The following is a 16430-nucleotide window of genomic DNA, read 5'->3' as shown; positions in this document are numbered from 1 at the left end:
CAGCAAAGGCAGCCCAGGGTAATGAGTGACAGGAGAGGCCGTTTGTGGGTGGTAATAGGGGCAGGACACTAATAACGGGGGGTTGGAGATGCGAACGCAGGCGTGCCAGAGTGTTTCAACATCCCATGGTACTCAATGTACCAAAGTTTTAATACACTTCCTGGAGATGACGTGTTGCTGGTGGGCGGCTCTGCCTGTGCGATTGGGCGTACGCATACACAAAGTGGCCGCTCGCTAAGACATGGTGGGCGTGCTTATGCCTTGGCGAACGTTCGCTTCCCGTGGTGTCACTTTGACAAATTTGCATACGCATTCAGCGAGCGTACGCAGATAGCGAACGGGTCTGAATCAGGCCCTTTGTCCTCAGGACCCCACATAGATCCCGTTTTCCAGGTCACCCAGCAGGTGCACAGGTGTATTCATTACTCACCGACACATTTAAAAGATCCGCAGGTAGAACTAATTATTTCACTTGTGATTCTGTGAAGAGACCTGGAAAGCATGCACTGTTGAGAACCTGTGATCTAGTGGAAAAACATGTTCTTTAATGAAAAATATATGCCAGACAGGCAATTAATCCACTGAAAGCAGTGATGACATTTGGGATCGTTAGTCCATCTCTAGTCACCAAGCCTGGACTCAGCAGGACCTGTTCCGGCATTCCCACCCCAGCACATCCTTTTCCTTTTAGCAGGACAGCAGTGTAGCGATATAATGCTGTATTTGTATACGTACGGGAAGTCGGCGGACACAATGGCGACCGCCTGCTTCCAGACTACTTAATCCCGGCGAGGGCTACATGACAGGCGTATTTTACAGACGCCAGGAGACCGGCACCCGTCATCCCGATCGAAGGGAAACCAGGCGTGGGGGGGGGGGGGGGGTCTTTGCGGGGGGAGGGTTAGGTTTAGGCCTGGGGTCAGGCTAGGGGAAGGGGGGTTAGGCACCCCCCCGGGGGACTTAGGTTTAGGCAGTGAGGAAGGGGGGTTAGGTTTAGGCACTTAGAGGGGGGATTAGGGTTAGGTACGGGGGTGGGGGGGGGGTTAGGGTTAGGCACCCTAAAGGAGGGTTAGGGGGTAAAATTAGATTAGCTATACTTACCTTTAGGATGATCGGGATTTCCTCTTCTGTCGGGCTGACACTGTCGTGTAATACAGCGCATTCGGTATGATTTACCGGCAGTCTTCTATAAACACCTACAAAGGCCTTATATTCCTTTAGTGTATCCTCTAACTATACCACTGCTGAGTTTAAAGAACAGCCTAAATTCATTATAATAAACAGCCCACCCCCCCCCCCCCCTAAGTCCACTATATCGCTTTACAGGGACATAATCGCTCCTTTGGGTTTGAATGGGAAAGATATGAGTAAGAATTACTGCCCATAACGTCTTCCTATATTGCATCATTTACAACAGAACTTCTGCTCTTAATTATTATTAAGGATTCTCTGGTTTGCCTGAATTCCGTTTCCACATGCATATCATGACAAATCCATAGTCTGTGCCCACATCCAACTCATTCATTATAAGCTATATCACACGGTAGATATATAATATGTTAGCAGTCATGTGTATAAGAGCACACTTAGGGGTCAATCCAATTACCTGCAATGATCTCACATGTGCGAGTCATCGCGGCAAAGGCCGAATTCGCATAAAAGTCTTTGCAGCCCCATAGGAGCCGAGCAAAAGTATGCAAATTCGGTCTCGGAGCAGGCAGCGATTGGTGAGAGATGTGGTGCTGTTGCCGGAGTTTTAATGCCGTGGCAACGGCAACTTGCACCCTCACGGCTACTTGGATTGAGCCCCCTAGTGTCGCAGAACCCCTAAAGACCTCCAACATCCTCAGCACTACACTGTAGGTAAGAGACTTGCAATCAGAATTCCCTTGGGAATAAGACATCAACGTACGTTTTAAAGTGGTAACGATGTTGTTGTTTTTTTTGCAAGTCCTAAAACAAGATGCCGGCATTAGTATATAAATCATAGCACTCTTGTAAAGAGGATAACTCACCTTGTGAATGCAGTAGAGTGACATTTATAATCGTGACTGACAGTTTGTTGGCTTTCTGCAGGATTACAACTGTGACACATCGCACCATATATCCTACTCGCACCAGGTTCTGACAATTGTAATGACTCCGCGGCGGGCAGAGAATTCTGCATGCATCCACGTTAGACAGAACAACTCAGAGGAATAAGCCAAATACAGTCAGGTGCATAAATATTGGGACATTGACAGGATTTTCATATTTTGGCCTCTATTCACCACCACAATGGCTTTGAAATGAAACAAACAAGATGTGCTTTAACTGCAGACTTTCAGATTTAATTTGAGGGTAATTACATCCAAATCAGGTGAATGGTGTAGGAATTACAACAGTTTCTATATGTGCCTCCCACTTTTTAAGGGGCCAAAAGTAATGGGACAAACTAAACAATCCTAAATCTAACTGTCACTTTTTAATACTTTGTTGCAAATCCTTTGCAGGCAATTACAGCCTGAAGTCTGGAACACATAGACATCACCAGACGCTGGGTTTCATCCCTGGTGATGCTCTGCCAGGCCTCTACTGCAAATGTCTTCAGTTCCTGCTTGTTCTTGGGGCATTTTCCATTCAGTTTTGTCTTCATCAAGTGAAATGCATGCTCAATCGGATTCAGGTCAGGGGAGTCGACAGCAACTGATTCCAAATGCAAATGTCACACCTAGAATCAACTCCAGACCTTTTACCTGCCTGAAACCCCTGCCAGACCTTTTACCTGAAACCCAGCGTCTGGTGATGTCTATGTGTTCCAGACTTCAGGCTGTAATTGCCTGCAAAGGATTTGAAACAAAGTATTAAAAAGTGAAAGTTAGATTTAGGATTGTTTAGTTTGTCCCATTACTTTTGGCCCCTTAGAAAGTGGGAGGCACATATAGAAACCGTTGTAATTTCTACACCGTTCACCTGATTTGGATGTAATTACCCTCAAATTAAATCTGAAAGTCTGCAGTTAAAGCACATCTTGTTTGTTTCATTTCAAAGTCATTGTGGTGGTGAATAGAGGCCAAAATATGAAAATTCTGTCAATGTCCCAATATTTATGCACCTGACTGTATATACTCCTTGGCAAAATGTATTCTTTGCAGGTGGTCAGGACAAATTAGGGTTGGCATTGATGGCTCTTACATCAATGGTATTAAATCAGGGGTGGGGAACCTTTTTTTCTGCCGAGGGCCATTTAAATATATAGAACATTTGCGGGCCCGGTGCAAGCCACGCCCCCTTCGCGTGATGTCACACGGGGACGGGGCCACAATCGCCAGTGATTACAGCAATGCCTGGAGCATCCTGAGGATGCTCCGGGGAGCTGTAAGGGCAGCGGTGTGACCATCTGAAGTGTCCTAAGGACGCTCCAGGCGGTACTGCTGCATAGACTCTGGCCACGGGGTGGCATTATTGGCACCCTGCTATCCAGATGAGGCTAGCATAAAAAAGCTCAGAGGGCCAGACCAAATTATTCCGGGGGCCTTATACTGCCCCTGGGCCTGAAGTTCCACATCCCTGTTTTCAGAATCTGTTAGAAACCACCGATGATAGGTTTAACATTGCATTTGTGCAGACCACAGCCCATCTAGACCATTGCCATCAGACCATCGATGGCTGCTACTGGTCAATGGCCAACCCTAGTGCAAGTAGCGTGGTATGATGAGGAAGATGATAGTCGCCAGCACAAGCAAACCATTTGTGATTGGCTGTTTGTGACTTCACGGGCACAAATTGGTGCTTTCTTCATGGCTCGGCCATAGATTAAGCCTTTCTCATCGTGTTTAAGCAATTTTTATTTTTCTGTAGGTGATTTTGACAAATTTTTGTAGTTTAATTGATGCATAGGCCCGTATTCAATAAGTTTCGCACCCACGATATTTTTTCGCAATTACGGACTTTTTGCCTACATCGAGTATTTTTGCCACGGAAACTTATCGTGCGCGCCCCCGCTATTCGCCATATTAAATTCCAAAACACGTGAAAGCGCAACCCGGCGAATGCAAACCAGGTGAAAAGTTCTATCAGAATTGAAATCAGCCTGACACCCCCTAAAAGATGCAGTACCATTGGGGATCAATGTACATGCCCCCGAATAGCCATAATAAAGTTATTTGGGGTACTAAAGGTGTGTCAATTTCTTCTAATTAGCGTCTTTGCACAAGTGGTGAAGAATGGCATTAAGCAGTTTTTTTTTGTAAAAATAAGTAGTCCCGTCAAATTTGGGGTACTTGAAAATGGGTGCTAGCATGGTTTAAAGTCATTAAAGTAAAGTTTTAAAAACCCTAAAAAACGCACCTTCAGCAAGCACCTGCAATCCAAAAAACACCTCCCCCATACTTGCAGACCCCCAAAAGTCTATTTAGCTACTTTTTATGTTTGTACCCCCACTTTGCAATTTTTCATCGTGCTTTTTTGGAGTGTCCCTCACTTTTTTTTCGTTTTTTTTTTTACACAGTTATCCTTTGGGGGGGCTGTCTCAAGGGTGCTGAGTGGTTTCCCCACCTTTGCACCCCAAAATAGCAATTTTGCACTTTTTTTCTCCATCGATTCAGAGGCAAATCATTTTTGCCTATTACATTGTATTGCGTTTTCGCGTACGTAAAAAGCGGATGGAATTGAATACGGCAATACTTTTCCAACAGGCAAAAAGTCGCAATCAGTGATACTTTTTCACAGATCTCGGCTTTTCGCTTCTAATTGAATGTGGGCTATAGTAGAGAATGCACTTGTTCCTCATAAAATAAATGGTCTACAATATGGACACAAGTCGGACTTTAGTGGTACTGTGGCCGACAGGAACACATCTCGGGCTCAGCGGATGGGCCAAAATATAACTTTTTTTTTTTTTTTTTTTAGTCAGAGTAATCTATGATTGTTTTGCAATAAGCCTGAATTAGCCCCTCTATATCTCTATACTAATTCACCCAAAGAAGTTGTTAATGGTGAAGGTCCTGATCATCTTGATATTTCCAAAAAACAAGGGACAGGCAGCTGTGTAAAATCTGAGACTGACATTAAAGTGGATTAGCTGGGCGTGACACACATGAGTGCTTAAATTGTGAACATTACACCGTATTATTGCACATTAACAAGAGTGGTAATGACGGGACACAGATCCTCACAATGAAGACCACACTTTAAGCATTATCCAACTGGGACAGTCTTCATTTCTAATATTTATTTCTTGCAAGTTACAGGATATTGTTTAAAATAAGCAAATGCAACATTTCAAATAATAATGTGACGTACAACAGCAGGGGCCTAGTGACAGGTACATGACTGTGTCCCAGGCCCCAAAATAATCTCCGTTATTAATATTTAATTATACAACTAAAGGGTTACTACATCCATTTTTTTTTTTTAAATGAGTAATAAAGTTCTAAAAATGATTTAATGAATTGTAGCTGTTATCACTGTTGTTTTTCTTCTAGGAATATATATACTAAAGTGTGGGTTTATAGAAGTGGAGATGTTGCCCATAGCAACCAATCTGATTCTATTTATAATTTATCTAGCACCTTCTAGAAGATAATAGCTAGAATCTGATTGGTTGCTATGGGCAACATCTCTACTTCTATAAACCTGCACTCTAGTAACTATACTCCCTGGTCACTGAGGATGTATTATCACACAGTGGAGCTCATTCAGACCCGCTCGCTAATTGCGGCCGCTCGCTCCCAGCGTATTTAACTTTTGCAAAGTGACGTCAAGGCAGCCGCTCGATCGGCAAGGCATAAGCACGCCCACTATGTGATCACTTTGTCAATGTAGACAGCCATTAGCATGTCTTTACACGCCCACTAGTGCACGGCATCTCCAAGAAGTGTCTTAAAACATTGGTACATCAAAGACCATTGGAAGCGATCGCAGCGCTTGTGGTTGACTCTACCCTCCCGCAAGCACTGTGAGCTCTTCAGTGTAAAATACAACCAAGTGACGTGTAGTAGGACGCAGCTTTGCTAATTATGCACTCCCACAAAACTCCGTTTGGACCCTCAGACACGCCTCCGTTCGCACATCCACTCCCCCGTTCACAAGCACCTTCCTCTGTTACCACCCCCAAACAGGACTATCTGTTACTCAAAGTAGCGGGCAGTCTACTACGAGCGCACGATTCCCATCACTGAGACTGGCTTGCACACGCGAAATGTGAATTATACGCATGTGCAGACGAGCGACTTATCGGTCAGTGCGAGAGGCCGCAGCTTAGCGAGCAGATCTGAATCAGGTCCAGAGTCTGCTGCAGATACCTAGAGCGACTGGACACACATCAGTTGGAATGTAATTGGTTCCTATTTGCCAAAAACGCCGAATGGTCACCGATTTTGTTGTGGCATTTAATGCAGCATATTTATATTTTTGCCTTTAGAAATACGACACTTTAAATCCTGTTGCAAAATTCCTGTCCAACGACTCGCAAACCTACACACACAGCCGCTCCAAATCAATAAAGCAGAGAAGGAATCCCTATTAAATGTATATTTTATTGTTGCACTGACATCGTCAGCAATCCCACAGAATTTCTGGCACATTTCAGAAGATAAACAAGTTATTACGAGAAAACATGAAAGCATTACATTCATAAGAGATTTTATTGCCCCCAGGGAGACTGTAGGTTCTTCCGCAGAACATGGGGTAGAACAGATGTACAGATAAAAGGATCTTATACACATCAGCACGCAGAACTTATTTCCTGTGACACTTCTGTGGCGACTATTCGCTTTCTGTGTACAGTGATTGGAGCCACAATTCAGACACTGATAGAACACATGAAAATGAGACTTCTGTCCCAACAGCTCAGGAATACAGACATCATCCTAATTCATGTTTCACTGGTAGGAGACTCTCATCTAAGTCAACCACAAACACACGGTCTCATACGTACAGTAATAGCGGTTCAGAGACCTAATTCATGGGTGAGCCAGACGGGGTGTAAGGGTGCACCTGATTGAACACAGGTGTCTGAGGGGTCTATTTACTAAGCAGTGTTAGGAGACAGAGTGAAAAGTGATAAGGGGTCTATTTACGGCTTAGTAAATAGACCCCTGAGTTGTGATAGCCGACAGGCCGGAGAACCATTTGCTGCTAGGTTCGATGACGTCATAGTAAACTCTATACTTGCTGACACGTAGAATTAATTTTGCATCAGTAAGCAAAGATCAGTAAAAATGTTTCTTTTATTTCCGGGAATTACTATGTAGCACGTAAAAGCCCTTAACTAGTCAGGGTTGTACATCTCTCCCTTACCTACCCTATATCTATGTCCATTGTAGTTTGCATTTCCAATTCCAATAGATATCATTTGAGAAATGTATTAAACCTTGGGTGTATCAGACTATGGGGGTATCCAATTAGCCCCGATATTTTTTTGGGGGGGGCGAAAAAAAATGGGAATTTTCCGTAGAAAATCCCTCTTTTTCACCCTATCCTATTTGTTCGGACGAACAAATAGGATAATTTGTCCGAAAACATATAGGATCCATTATAAGTTCACGGATCTATGTGTTTTTGCCATTGCGCTGGCGAAAAAAACTGCAGTTTTCAGGGAAACTTTTTCGGGACATATCAGGTCCTGATAAGTGCCAGCGTCGGGCCGGAGTGCGGTACTAAAATGATATCCCCAGGGGATCCATTAGTGCCCGAACAATGTCCGAGCCTAATTGGATACCACCCACAGTGGAGATCAGATTCTAGCTCTCATTTATCTAACACAGTCTATAAAATGAAGGAGGTTGGATACATCTTCCCCATATATCCAACACTCCAATGAAAACGCTGCCCTGACAGTACATTTCTACAGACTTGTCAGCACTAAAATACTCACCAAAGGCCGGCAGCGGAGATGCTGGGAGGAGCGTATAGAATTGTGGCGAAGTAGCTGCGCCGCCATCTTGTTTTGCGATGATACTGTAACGCGGCGGATGCTGCGAGGTCGCCATTATTACGTAAGAGAAGAAAAACTGCCTGTTCCAGCCCTGGCCCTGCTGGTGACATTGAGGAATCCGGTGAAGATCACGTCTGACGTGCGCAAGGGCTGTGCGTAGTCCTACTACCGCTATGTATATTACAAGGCCACAGAACAATAAAACACCTGTTGATTTTGATTAATATTTCAATTTGTCTCTGCCGTGCAGCGGATAGGCCTCGCGGTTATTAATAAATAGATCTTTGCAGGTAAATAATGTCCTTAGTGATATCTGATTTGTGTGGCAAAAAAATAAAAAAATAAAATCATGTTTACTGAAAATGAAACATAAAAAATAAATGTAAAAACGGTAATTTGGGTATATATAGTTCTCATTGTTAGTGGTTAAATTCATCATACTTCATAAGCAGTCTCAGAGAGGTGAAGGTTTGGGGGTCCGGGGCATTACTGTGATGGGCTATGTGATATTTGGGGCAGAAGGAGGCAGTTCTTGGAGAGAGCGATAAAACAGTCCAATCATTTATAGCGCAGTCCGTGTGAGCTGTAGACCTGTCCAGGATGTAATACAGGACTATACACCCGACCTACAGCTTTCCATTAGCGAATGCAGCTTCCTGGAACTGGGGTACAAAGCTCCTGAAATATATCCTGAAAGAAATAAACATTGGATTACTGATCAGCTGTATACATGGAATTATACACATAAAATCTGTTTATTCATCTATCAGACTACCACCGTCTCATTGTATTATGCTCAGATGTGCAACCGTGAAGTGGAGAACATGAGGTAAAAGTCGACATAAATTGTAATTTAATGTGTGTAATATGCACCATATTGAAATAAATGTGATTATTAGTAGCTGGAATGCGATTTTAAAACCTCATCAATCCATTTTCAAAGCCTAAACTGCATAATTGTTATATATACGTTTGTGGTTTATGTAAAATCAATGTGTGGCGGTTTTAAGAGATGGGAATCAGTTTAGAACATAGCTGTCAACCTGAACACCATGAAAAAAACCTGTGTACTTCTGATGTAACCCTTTGATGCACTAAATTTTGACTTAAGATGGGAACACACCTAAAGATTATCTGTCCAACCAGCCAACTAGTTGATTGGCTGGAATGAAAATCTGGTAACGTATTGGAGTAAATGATGATCAGCAATTTGCTCCTAAATGCCAGAAAACAGATGAAAATGGTCGTCAGACAAGTTTGTTAAATGTTTGATCTAAACAATTTGTTCAAACAACAGTTTTTGTCCATTTTCCGGTGCTTGGGAGCAAATTGGTGATTGTCATTTGCTTTCATACCTTACCAGAGTTTCATTCCAACCAATCAACTAGTTGGCTGGTTGGACAGAAAATCTTTACGTGTGTACCCAGCCTAACACCAATCGTATGTACCATCGTATGTACCATGATACTGTGTGCATCACTGCTATAATTTTGAATAACATGTTGAGTGTCACATCTATGTTCTGGATGTCAGATTTATCTCGCCAATCAAAGACACCTCTAAGTAATTAGCTCTGTTTGTGGTTTTGCAAACCACTGATTAACTGCGCAGTTTATGTAGATCCCTGAATCGGCTGCTCTGAAATAGGCACAATATAAGAAGCATCTTACACTGCAGTTTGAAAATAGTGCACTTTTCTTGTTATAAAACTGACCACAATGGTTGTGTGATCTTTTCTTTATAACCAAACTTCCTTGGCAGTGCTTTGACTGACTGGCAATCCCAGTCAAAGTGATTTGGATGCTGTGCGCAGTTAGCAAGATGCTTTAATCCTGCCCAATGGTCAGCGCTCAGAGACGCAGAGCACAGGATTGGAACCAGGATCTATGAACTTTAGTGGGCATTTCTGGGAGGTAAGAGGGAGGTGACTAAGCCGATGTGGGCGTCGCTGAAAGCAGCTGCGTCCAAACACTCACAGCCACAATCAGGATCTATCCAATTTTCCTGGGACCGCTGGTGAGGTAACGAACTTACAATCGCTTTCTACTTGTGTGTGCAGCTCTTGGCCACCAGCAATGAGCAGCCTCCGTGGCTTCTCATTATGTGTGATGATCAGCCTGAAGGAGTTATGCAATTTCATCCTCCATGTGTGAGGACAAATTGGTCCATCGTGTGTGAGGCCAGATTGGTCCCGGGTACAACGTGTGGGAGGCCAGATTGGTACCGGGTCCATCGTGTGGGAGGCCAGATTGGGCCCGGGTCCAACGTGTGGGAGGCCAGATTGGGCCCGGGTCCAACGTGTGGGAGGCCAGATTGGGCCCGGGTCCAACGTGTGGGAGGCCAGATTGGGCCCGGGTCCAACGTGTGGGAGGCCAGATTGGGCCCGGGTCCAACGTGTGGGAGGCCAGATTGGGCCCGGGTCCAACGTGTGGGAGGCCAGATTGGGCCCGGGTCCAACGTGTGGGAGGCCAGATTGGGCCCGGGTCCATCGTGTGGGAGGCCAGATTGGGCCCGGGTCCAACGTGTGGGAGGCCAGATTGGGCCCGGGTCCAACGTGTGGGAGGCCAGATTGGGCCCGGGTCCAACATGTGGGAGGCCAGATTGGGCCCGGGTCCAACGTGTGGGAGGCCATCGATTCAGTGCACAACCGGGTCTGCCAGATCACACACAGATCCCCTGCACCTTATGCAGAGAACCTGACAAGCAGAGAGAAAATACCTCTTAAAATGCTAATCAGGGTTAAGACAGCTGAGTGTCACAATAACAAGGAATGTTGGATTTATGAGACAAGAGCATTTTCATCTTGTAATAATAACAGGATTGGATTACGCATAGTAAATGCACCTTAATACAACTTAAAAGAGACAATTTCTTGCCTGTCTGATGCTCAGGTTAAAGAAGATTCTCTGGTTGTAACTGTTGTCTTCAAATAGCTTCTGTGAATAATTTCATTGGAACACAAATATTTAGTTTACAAAAAAAATAAAACTGTGTGGAGAATATCTGACACTTTCAGACTAAGGAGTCTATGTGCTAAGCCTTGGAGAGAGATAAAGTACCAACCAATCAGCTCCTGTTACTCTACAGGCTGTGTTTGAGAGGCACTCCAATAGTACTGTGATAAGTACTCCATACAGCTATGCTGTTTTCTGATGCTGCTCATTTGATACAAAGAGAATACAGGTTGAGTCTCCCATATCCGTTATTCCAAAAAACAAAATATTCCAAAAACCGGAATATTTCGGTGCATATGTGACGTCACGACGTGACCTGACGTCACTAGTATCAGCGGCCAATGACTAGCAGCCTGAGCGTGGCCCACACGCCAGGACACCCCCCGCATCACCCTCCGGACCCCCAACGGCAGCCGTCGGACCCTTGTGACAGCCGCAGCACCCGCCGGACCCTTCCACCTTACCTGCCGAACCCTTCCGCCTCAGTCACCGGACCCCTCACGAAACCCGCCGGACACCTGTAGCACTCGCCGGACCACCGCAACACCCGTGCGACAGCCCCGCAGGACATCTGTAGCACACACCGGACCACCGCAACACCTTCCGGACCCACCCGCCGGGCCCCTCCCAGGTATTCCGAAAACCGGAATAATCCAAAATCCGAAATGCTCCTGGTCCCGAGCATTTCGGATATGGGAGACTCAACCTGTAGTAGAAAACACTCTGGGCTCAATAAGAAACACAGAATAGGACCAATAGGACCAACAAAACACAATGTATAAGAGAGTAAACAAAAACCACTTAAGCGCTGAGTACATAAAGATAGCTGGTAAGGGCTAAAAGACTGAACAATATAATGGATAAAATAAATATATATCTATTGTAAAATGTGGAGATAGATATAAAAATAACCCAATATATGGGCAAATGAAGACGTGGTTCTAATCCCACATAATAATCTATAACAGTCAATAAAAACACATATAATGCAAAACCCACATATACAATCACATTAAACGGGTGAAGGGCTGTAAAACAATGCAGTGGGAATGAGATAGATGGGAACACGTACCCAGTGAATGAGCACTGGGACCCCTTGGTAACCGGTCTCTGGATAATCCGGAATCTCCAAAGGGATCATATATAGGGTCCCAATGCTTACACGAGGGTGTCTTGGTTCCTGGTATCCAGTCTGTGCAGGCATCTAGCACCAACGCGTTTGACCCTAGGGATGTCTTTGTCAAGGCAACATTTCATGCTCATTTGATGTTGTCAATTCTCCCTATGTTGCACTATTAGATATATTTGGTTGCTACTAAACAGATTTTTGTTCTTTAAGCTTGATAAATAATCTATTTTTGCAATACATGTGCTGGCTCTCTATCTCATATATATCTATCTCATATCTATCTATCTATCTATCTATCTATCTATCTATCTATCTATCTATCTATCTATCTATCTATCTATCTCATATCTCTATCTCATATATATCTTGCTGATATCTATCTCATATCTATATATATGTATTTATCCATCTATCTAACTCATATCTATCTCTCATATCTATGTATCTATCTATCTCTCATATCCATCTATCTCATATTTATCTATCTCAGATCTATCTATCTCTAATATCTATCTATCTCTCATATCCATCTATCTCTATCTATCTCAGATCTATCATCTACATATCTCATATCTATCTATCATATCTCTATCTTATATATATCTATCTCATATCTATCTATCTCTCTCATATCTATCAATCTCTAATATCCATCTATCTCATTATCTATCTATCTCAGATATATCTATCTCTAATATCTATCTATCTACATATCTCATATCTATTTATCTAATATCTATCTCATATCTATCTATCTCAAATATCTATCCATCTATCTCTCATATCCATCTATCTCTATCTATCTCAGATCTATCTATCTCTAATATCTATCTATCTATCTCAGATCTATCCATCTACATATCTCATATCTATCTATCTAATATATATCTATCTCATATCTATCCATCTATCTCTATCTCATATCTATCAATCTCTAATATCCATCTATCTCATTATCTATCTATCTCAGATATATATATCTATCTCTAATATCCATCTATCTCATTATCTATCTATCTCAGATATATCTATCTCTAATATCTATCTATCTAAATATCTCATATCTATCTCATATCTATTTATCTAATATCTATCTCTCATATCCATCTATCTCTATATATCTATCTCATATCTATCTATCTCATATCTATCACACATCTATCTCATATCTATCTATCTCATACCTACCTACCTACGCCTTGCTTGCTGCTGCCCTGCTTTTTTCAGTGTTACGATGGAGGATGCAGCAATGTGTAGAAGCCATGCCCTTGTCCTCCATTGTGTTGCTCCTATGTAAGGCGCTCTGGTCATTTGAACCCTTGAAGGTGTCATAAAAATGAAAGAATAATAATCACTATATATCCCTTCCCGGCGCTAGTCTGCCTTGAATTCATATTGCTGCACCTGGGAGATTGAGGAGCGTGTGGAGAGGGAGCAATATGAATTCAAGGCAGACAAGTGCCGGGACGGGATATAGATTGTTATTAGTCTGTTTGTCTGTCTGTCCGGTGATGCATTCGGACAGCCCTGCACCGATTGGGTTGAAACCAAATGCGCGGTGGTCTGGTTGGATCCTGGCCAGGTTTTAGGGGGGTTACTCACCTGAGTCACAAGTGTTGATTAAATTGGTTCTATGGTATATAAGTGTCATTTATGATGTATGTTATGTAACTTCCTGTCCATGATGACTCCCGAAACGTCGGCAATAAAGGACTTTTTAAATGAATAAGAAGCCTCCTCACTGTCAACTTAATTGGATTTGTATACATGGGCAACTCGTTTACCCTAGGAAAGCACCGGAGAATGTGAATGGTGATTGCATACTAAGTGCCAGGTACTGGGCATATGTACAGGGCTCTTTTTCTTGAATAGTTACAGTAACTGTGGATGGAGCTATATATATATAGAAAAGAAGGCACTCAAAAATGTATTTTCCATAAGAAAAGTTTTATTTTAAAGGCCCTTTTGAGTGCCTTCTTTTCTAAACACTAATATATATATATAAATAATTATTTTTCTGTAGCTCCGCTCTCAGTTCCTGAACCTATTTTTCCAGGAACATAGCTATATATATATATATATATATATATATATACATACATACACACACGAGAAATAAGTGGCACTCCCAGTCCAAATACTCAGAGAAAAAAACAGTGCTTCATTTTGGGGTCAGGCCCCCGTCGTCAGGACACACGGAGGGCTGACCCCGATACGTTGCACAGTAAAGCACTGTTTTTTCTCTGAGTATTTGGACTGGGGGTGCCACTTATTTCTTGTGTATATATATATATATATATATATATATATATATATGTCGAGGGGTAATACTTCTCAAGGTGAGCACCCCAGCAAGCATTTGGATGGCTCTGCAACAAAGTGTGTGCCGGTATTTTTATATATATATATATATATATATATATATATATGCATACATACATACACACTTTATATACATTTCTATACCGATGAGTCACAGTAGAACTTAAGGGGTAGATGCACTAAATCTTGGAGAGAGGTAAAGTTCCAATCAGTTCCTAACTGTCATTTTACAGGCTAGGGATGGCCACCATCGCTGGCACCATCATTGATTAACCTCGATGGCGTGTAACTATTGACTGGAAACCGCTGATGGTTTCACCCACTAATGGTCAGCTCTGCTCTAGTAGTAACTGGGCAGAGGGTAAATCAAATGTGGGGGCAGAGCTTTGCAGGTTGCACCGGAGGATGGGAATATGCCAATGGTTCCCAAACTGTTTTAAATCATGGCGTCCTCCAGTATCAGCATTGCTTTCATGGCGCCCCTAAGCCAAAAGTTTGTAATTGAGAAATTCAGAAATTTTTTTTAGTAAAGTGGAGCAAATTGTTCTGACCTGTCGACCTTAGGCTCAGTTATGTGGTGGTGGACAGGTTTGCAAGTTTGTTTGTCCACATATTTACATTACATTGACCATACATAATTTGATTTGGTGCTGGACCACCAACCTGAGGTACCCCTGCAAGTGTCCCAAGGCACCCCAGGGTGTCACGGCGCACAGTTTGGGAACCACTGGAATATGCTCTGTATTCCGGCACCAGGGAGGAAGTAATAAAAAACAAACCATTGTGGGGCTCTGTGCCATCCCTATTACAGGCTGTGTTTGAAAATGACAGTTAGGAGCTGATTGGCTGTTACTTTATCTCTCTCCAAGGCTTAGAACATAGAGCCCTCTGTGCACATACATGTTATCTCATCAAACTGGTCTTGGATGTCCCAGCGCTTTCTTAAACTTAATATGTCTAAAGACTGAGCTGATCATCTTCCCACTCTCCCGCATAACCTCACTGCCCACAATTTCATTATCTATTAACAGCACAACTATCTCCTCTAGTCCCCAAATGCACTGTCCTGGAGTTATCCTGGACTCCTCCCTCTCCACAACCTCTCACAGTCCTGCTGCTTCAATCTCAAAAATATCTCCAGGATCAGGCCCTTTCTCACCCTGGAGGCAACTATGACCCTCATCCACTCACTGGTCATCTCCAGATTGGACTATTGCAACTGCCTCCTATCTGGCCTCCCTGACTACCCACCTCTGTCCACTCCAATCTGTCTTTTAATGCAGCTGCTCAGCTCATCTTCCTCTCCAAACGTTCTACATCTGCCTTCCCTCTCCTACAAGCCATACACTGGCACCCATTCACTCACTTACAAAGCCCTCATCCAATCCTCTCCCATTTACATCTCTGATCTCATCTCACTTCACTCTCCTGTCCGCCCACTTTGCTCAACAAATACGCGCAGCCTCTCATGCCAACTGAATACTTCTTCCCACTCCCGCCTCCAAGATTTCGCCTGTGCTGCTCCCTACCTCTGGAACTCTCTCCCTCTTCCTTCAAACTAGCTCTCAAGACAGACTACTTCATCAAGGCCGTCCAGCTCTCATCCTAACCTGTTGCTCTATGCTTCTTCCTCCCTGTCTAACCCCATCTGTGTCACCCCTGTCTGTCTTTCCCTCCCCTTTAGAATGTAAGCTCTCACGAGCAGGGCTCTCGTCCCTCACTCATACGATCATCTACTCCAAACTCCACACAAGGGCGCCTAACACCTGGTTGCTGATGTCCTGCTGCTTGTTGAGTGTGATGATCGCTATTGCAGCAATGTTTATTTATTTGTACTGTAAGTCGCTGTTGTCTTGTTTGCTTAGTTGTTTATGCACTCTGTGAGACGCTGGGGAACTCTTGTGGCGCAATATACATAAAGGATAATAATAAAACACTTCATCAGTCTTCAGGAGCGTCTTTACAGAGGAGGGGGCCTGTGTGCATCCCCCATCACGGGCTCCCTCCTCTGACTCCGGTGGCTGGCAGCCGACTGACGCGGCTGGCCGGACACCGCAGAATCAGTAGACTCTGGGCACTAGAGTGTGCCCAGAGTCTACTGCACATG

At 43.5% G+C, this 16430-nt stretch overlaps 1 protein-coding gene across 3 annotated transcripts in view; it reads right to left on the bottom strand.

Annotated features, from left to right (window-relative positions):
* Positions 1-6500: 6500 nt before the first annotated feature.
* BABAM2 (BRISC and BRCA1 A complex member 2) overlaps positions 6501-16430 on the bottom strand; it is a 242828-nt gene continuing 232898 nt past the window's right edge. For all 3 annotated transcript variants that reach the window (XM_088467937.1, XM_088467938.1, XM_088467939.1), the window contains exon 12: positions 6501-8608. In XM_088467937.1, coding sequence (XP_088324063.1) covers positions 8545-8608 — 64 coding nt within the window. In that variant the 3' untranslated portion in view covers positions 6501-8544. The remainder of the gene's footprint in view (positions 8609-16430) is intronic.

Source organism: Taudactylus pleione, unplaced genomic scaffold (genome assembly GCF_031769625.1).
Source record: "Taudactylus pleione unplaced genomic scaffold, aTauple2 ptg000079l, whole genome shotgun sequence".
Taxonomy (NCBI): domain Eukaryota; kingdom Metazoa; phylum Chordata; class Amphibia; order Anura; family Myobatrachidae; genus Taudactylus; species Taudactylus pleione.
The sequence above is the reverse complement of the archived record's forward strand: the minus strand, read 5'-3'. Positions and strand labels throughout refer to the sequence as shown.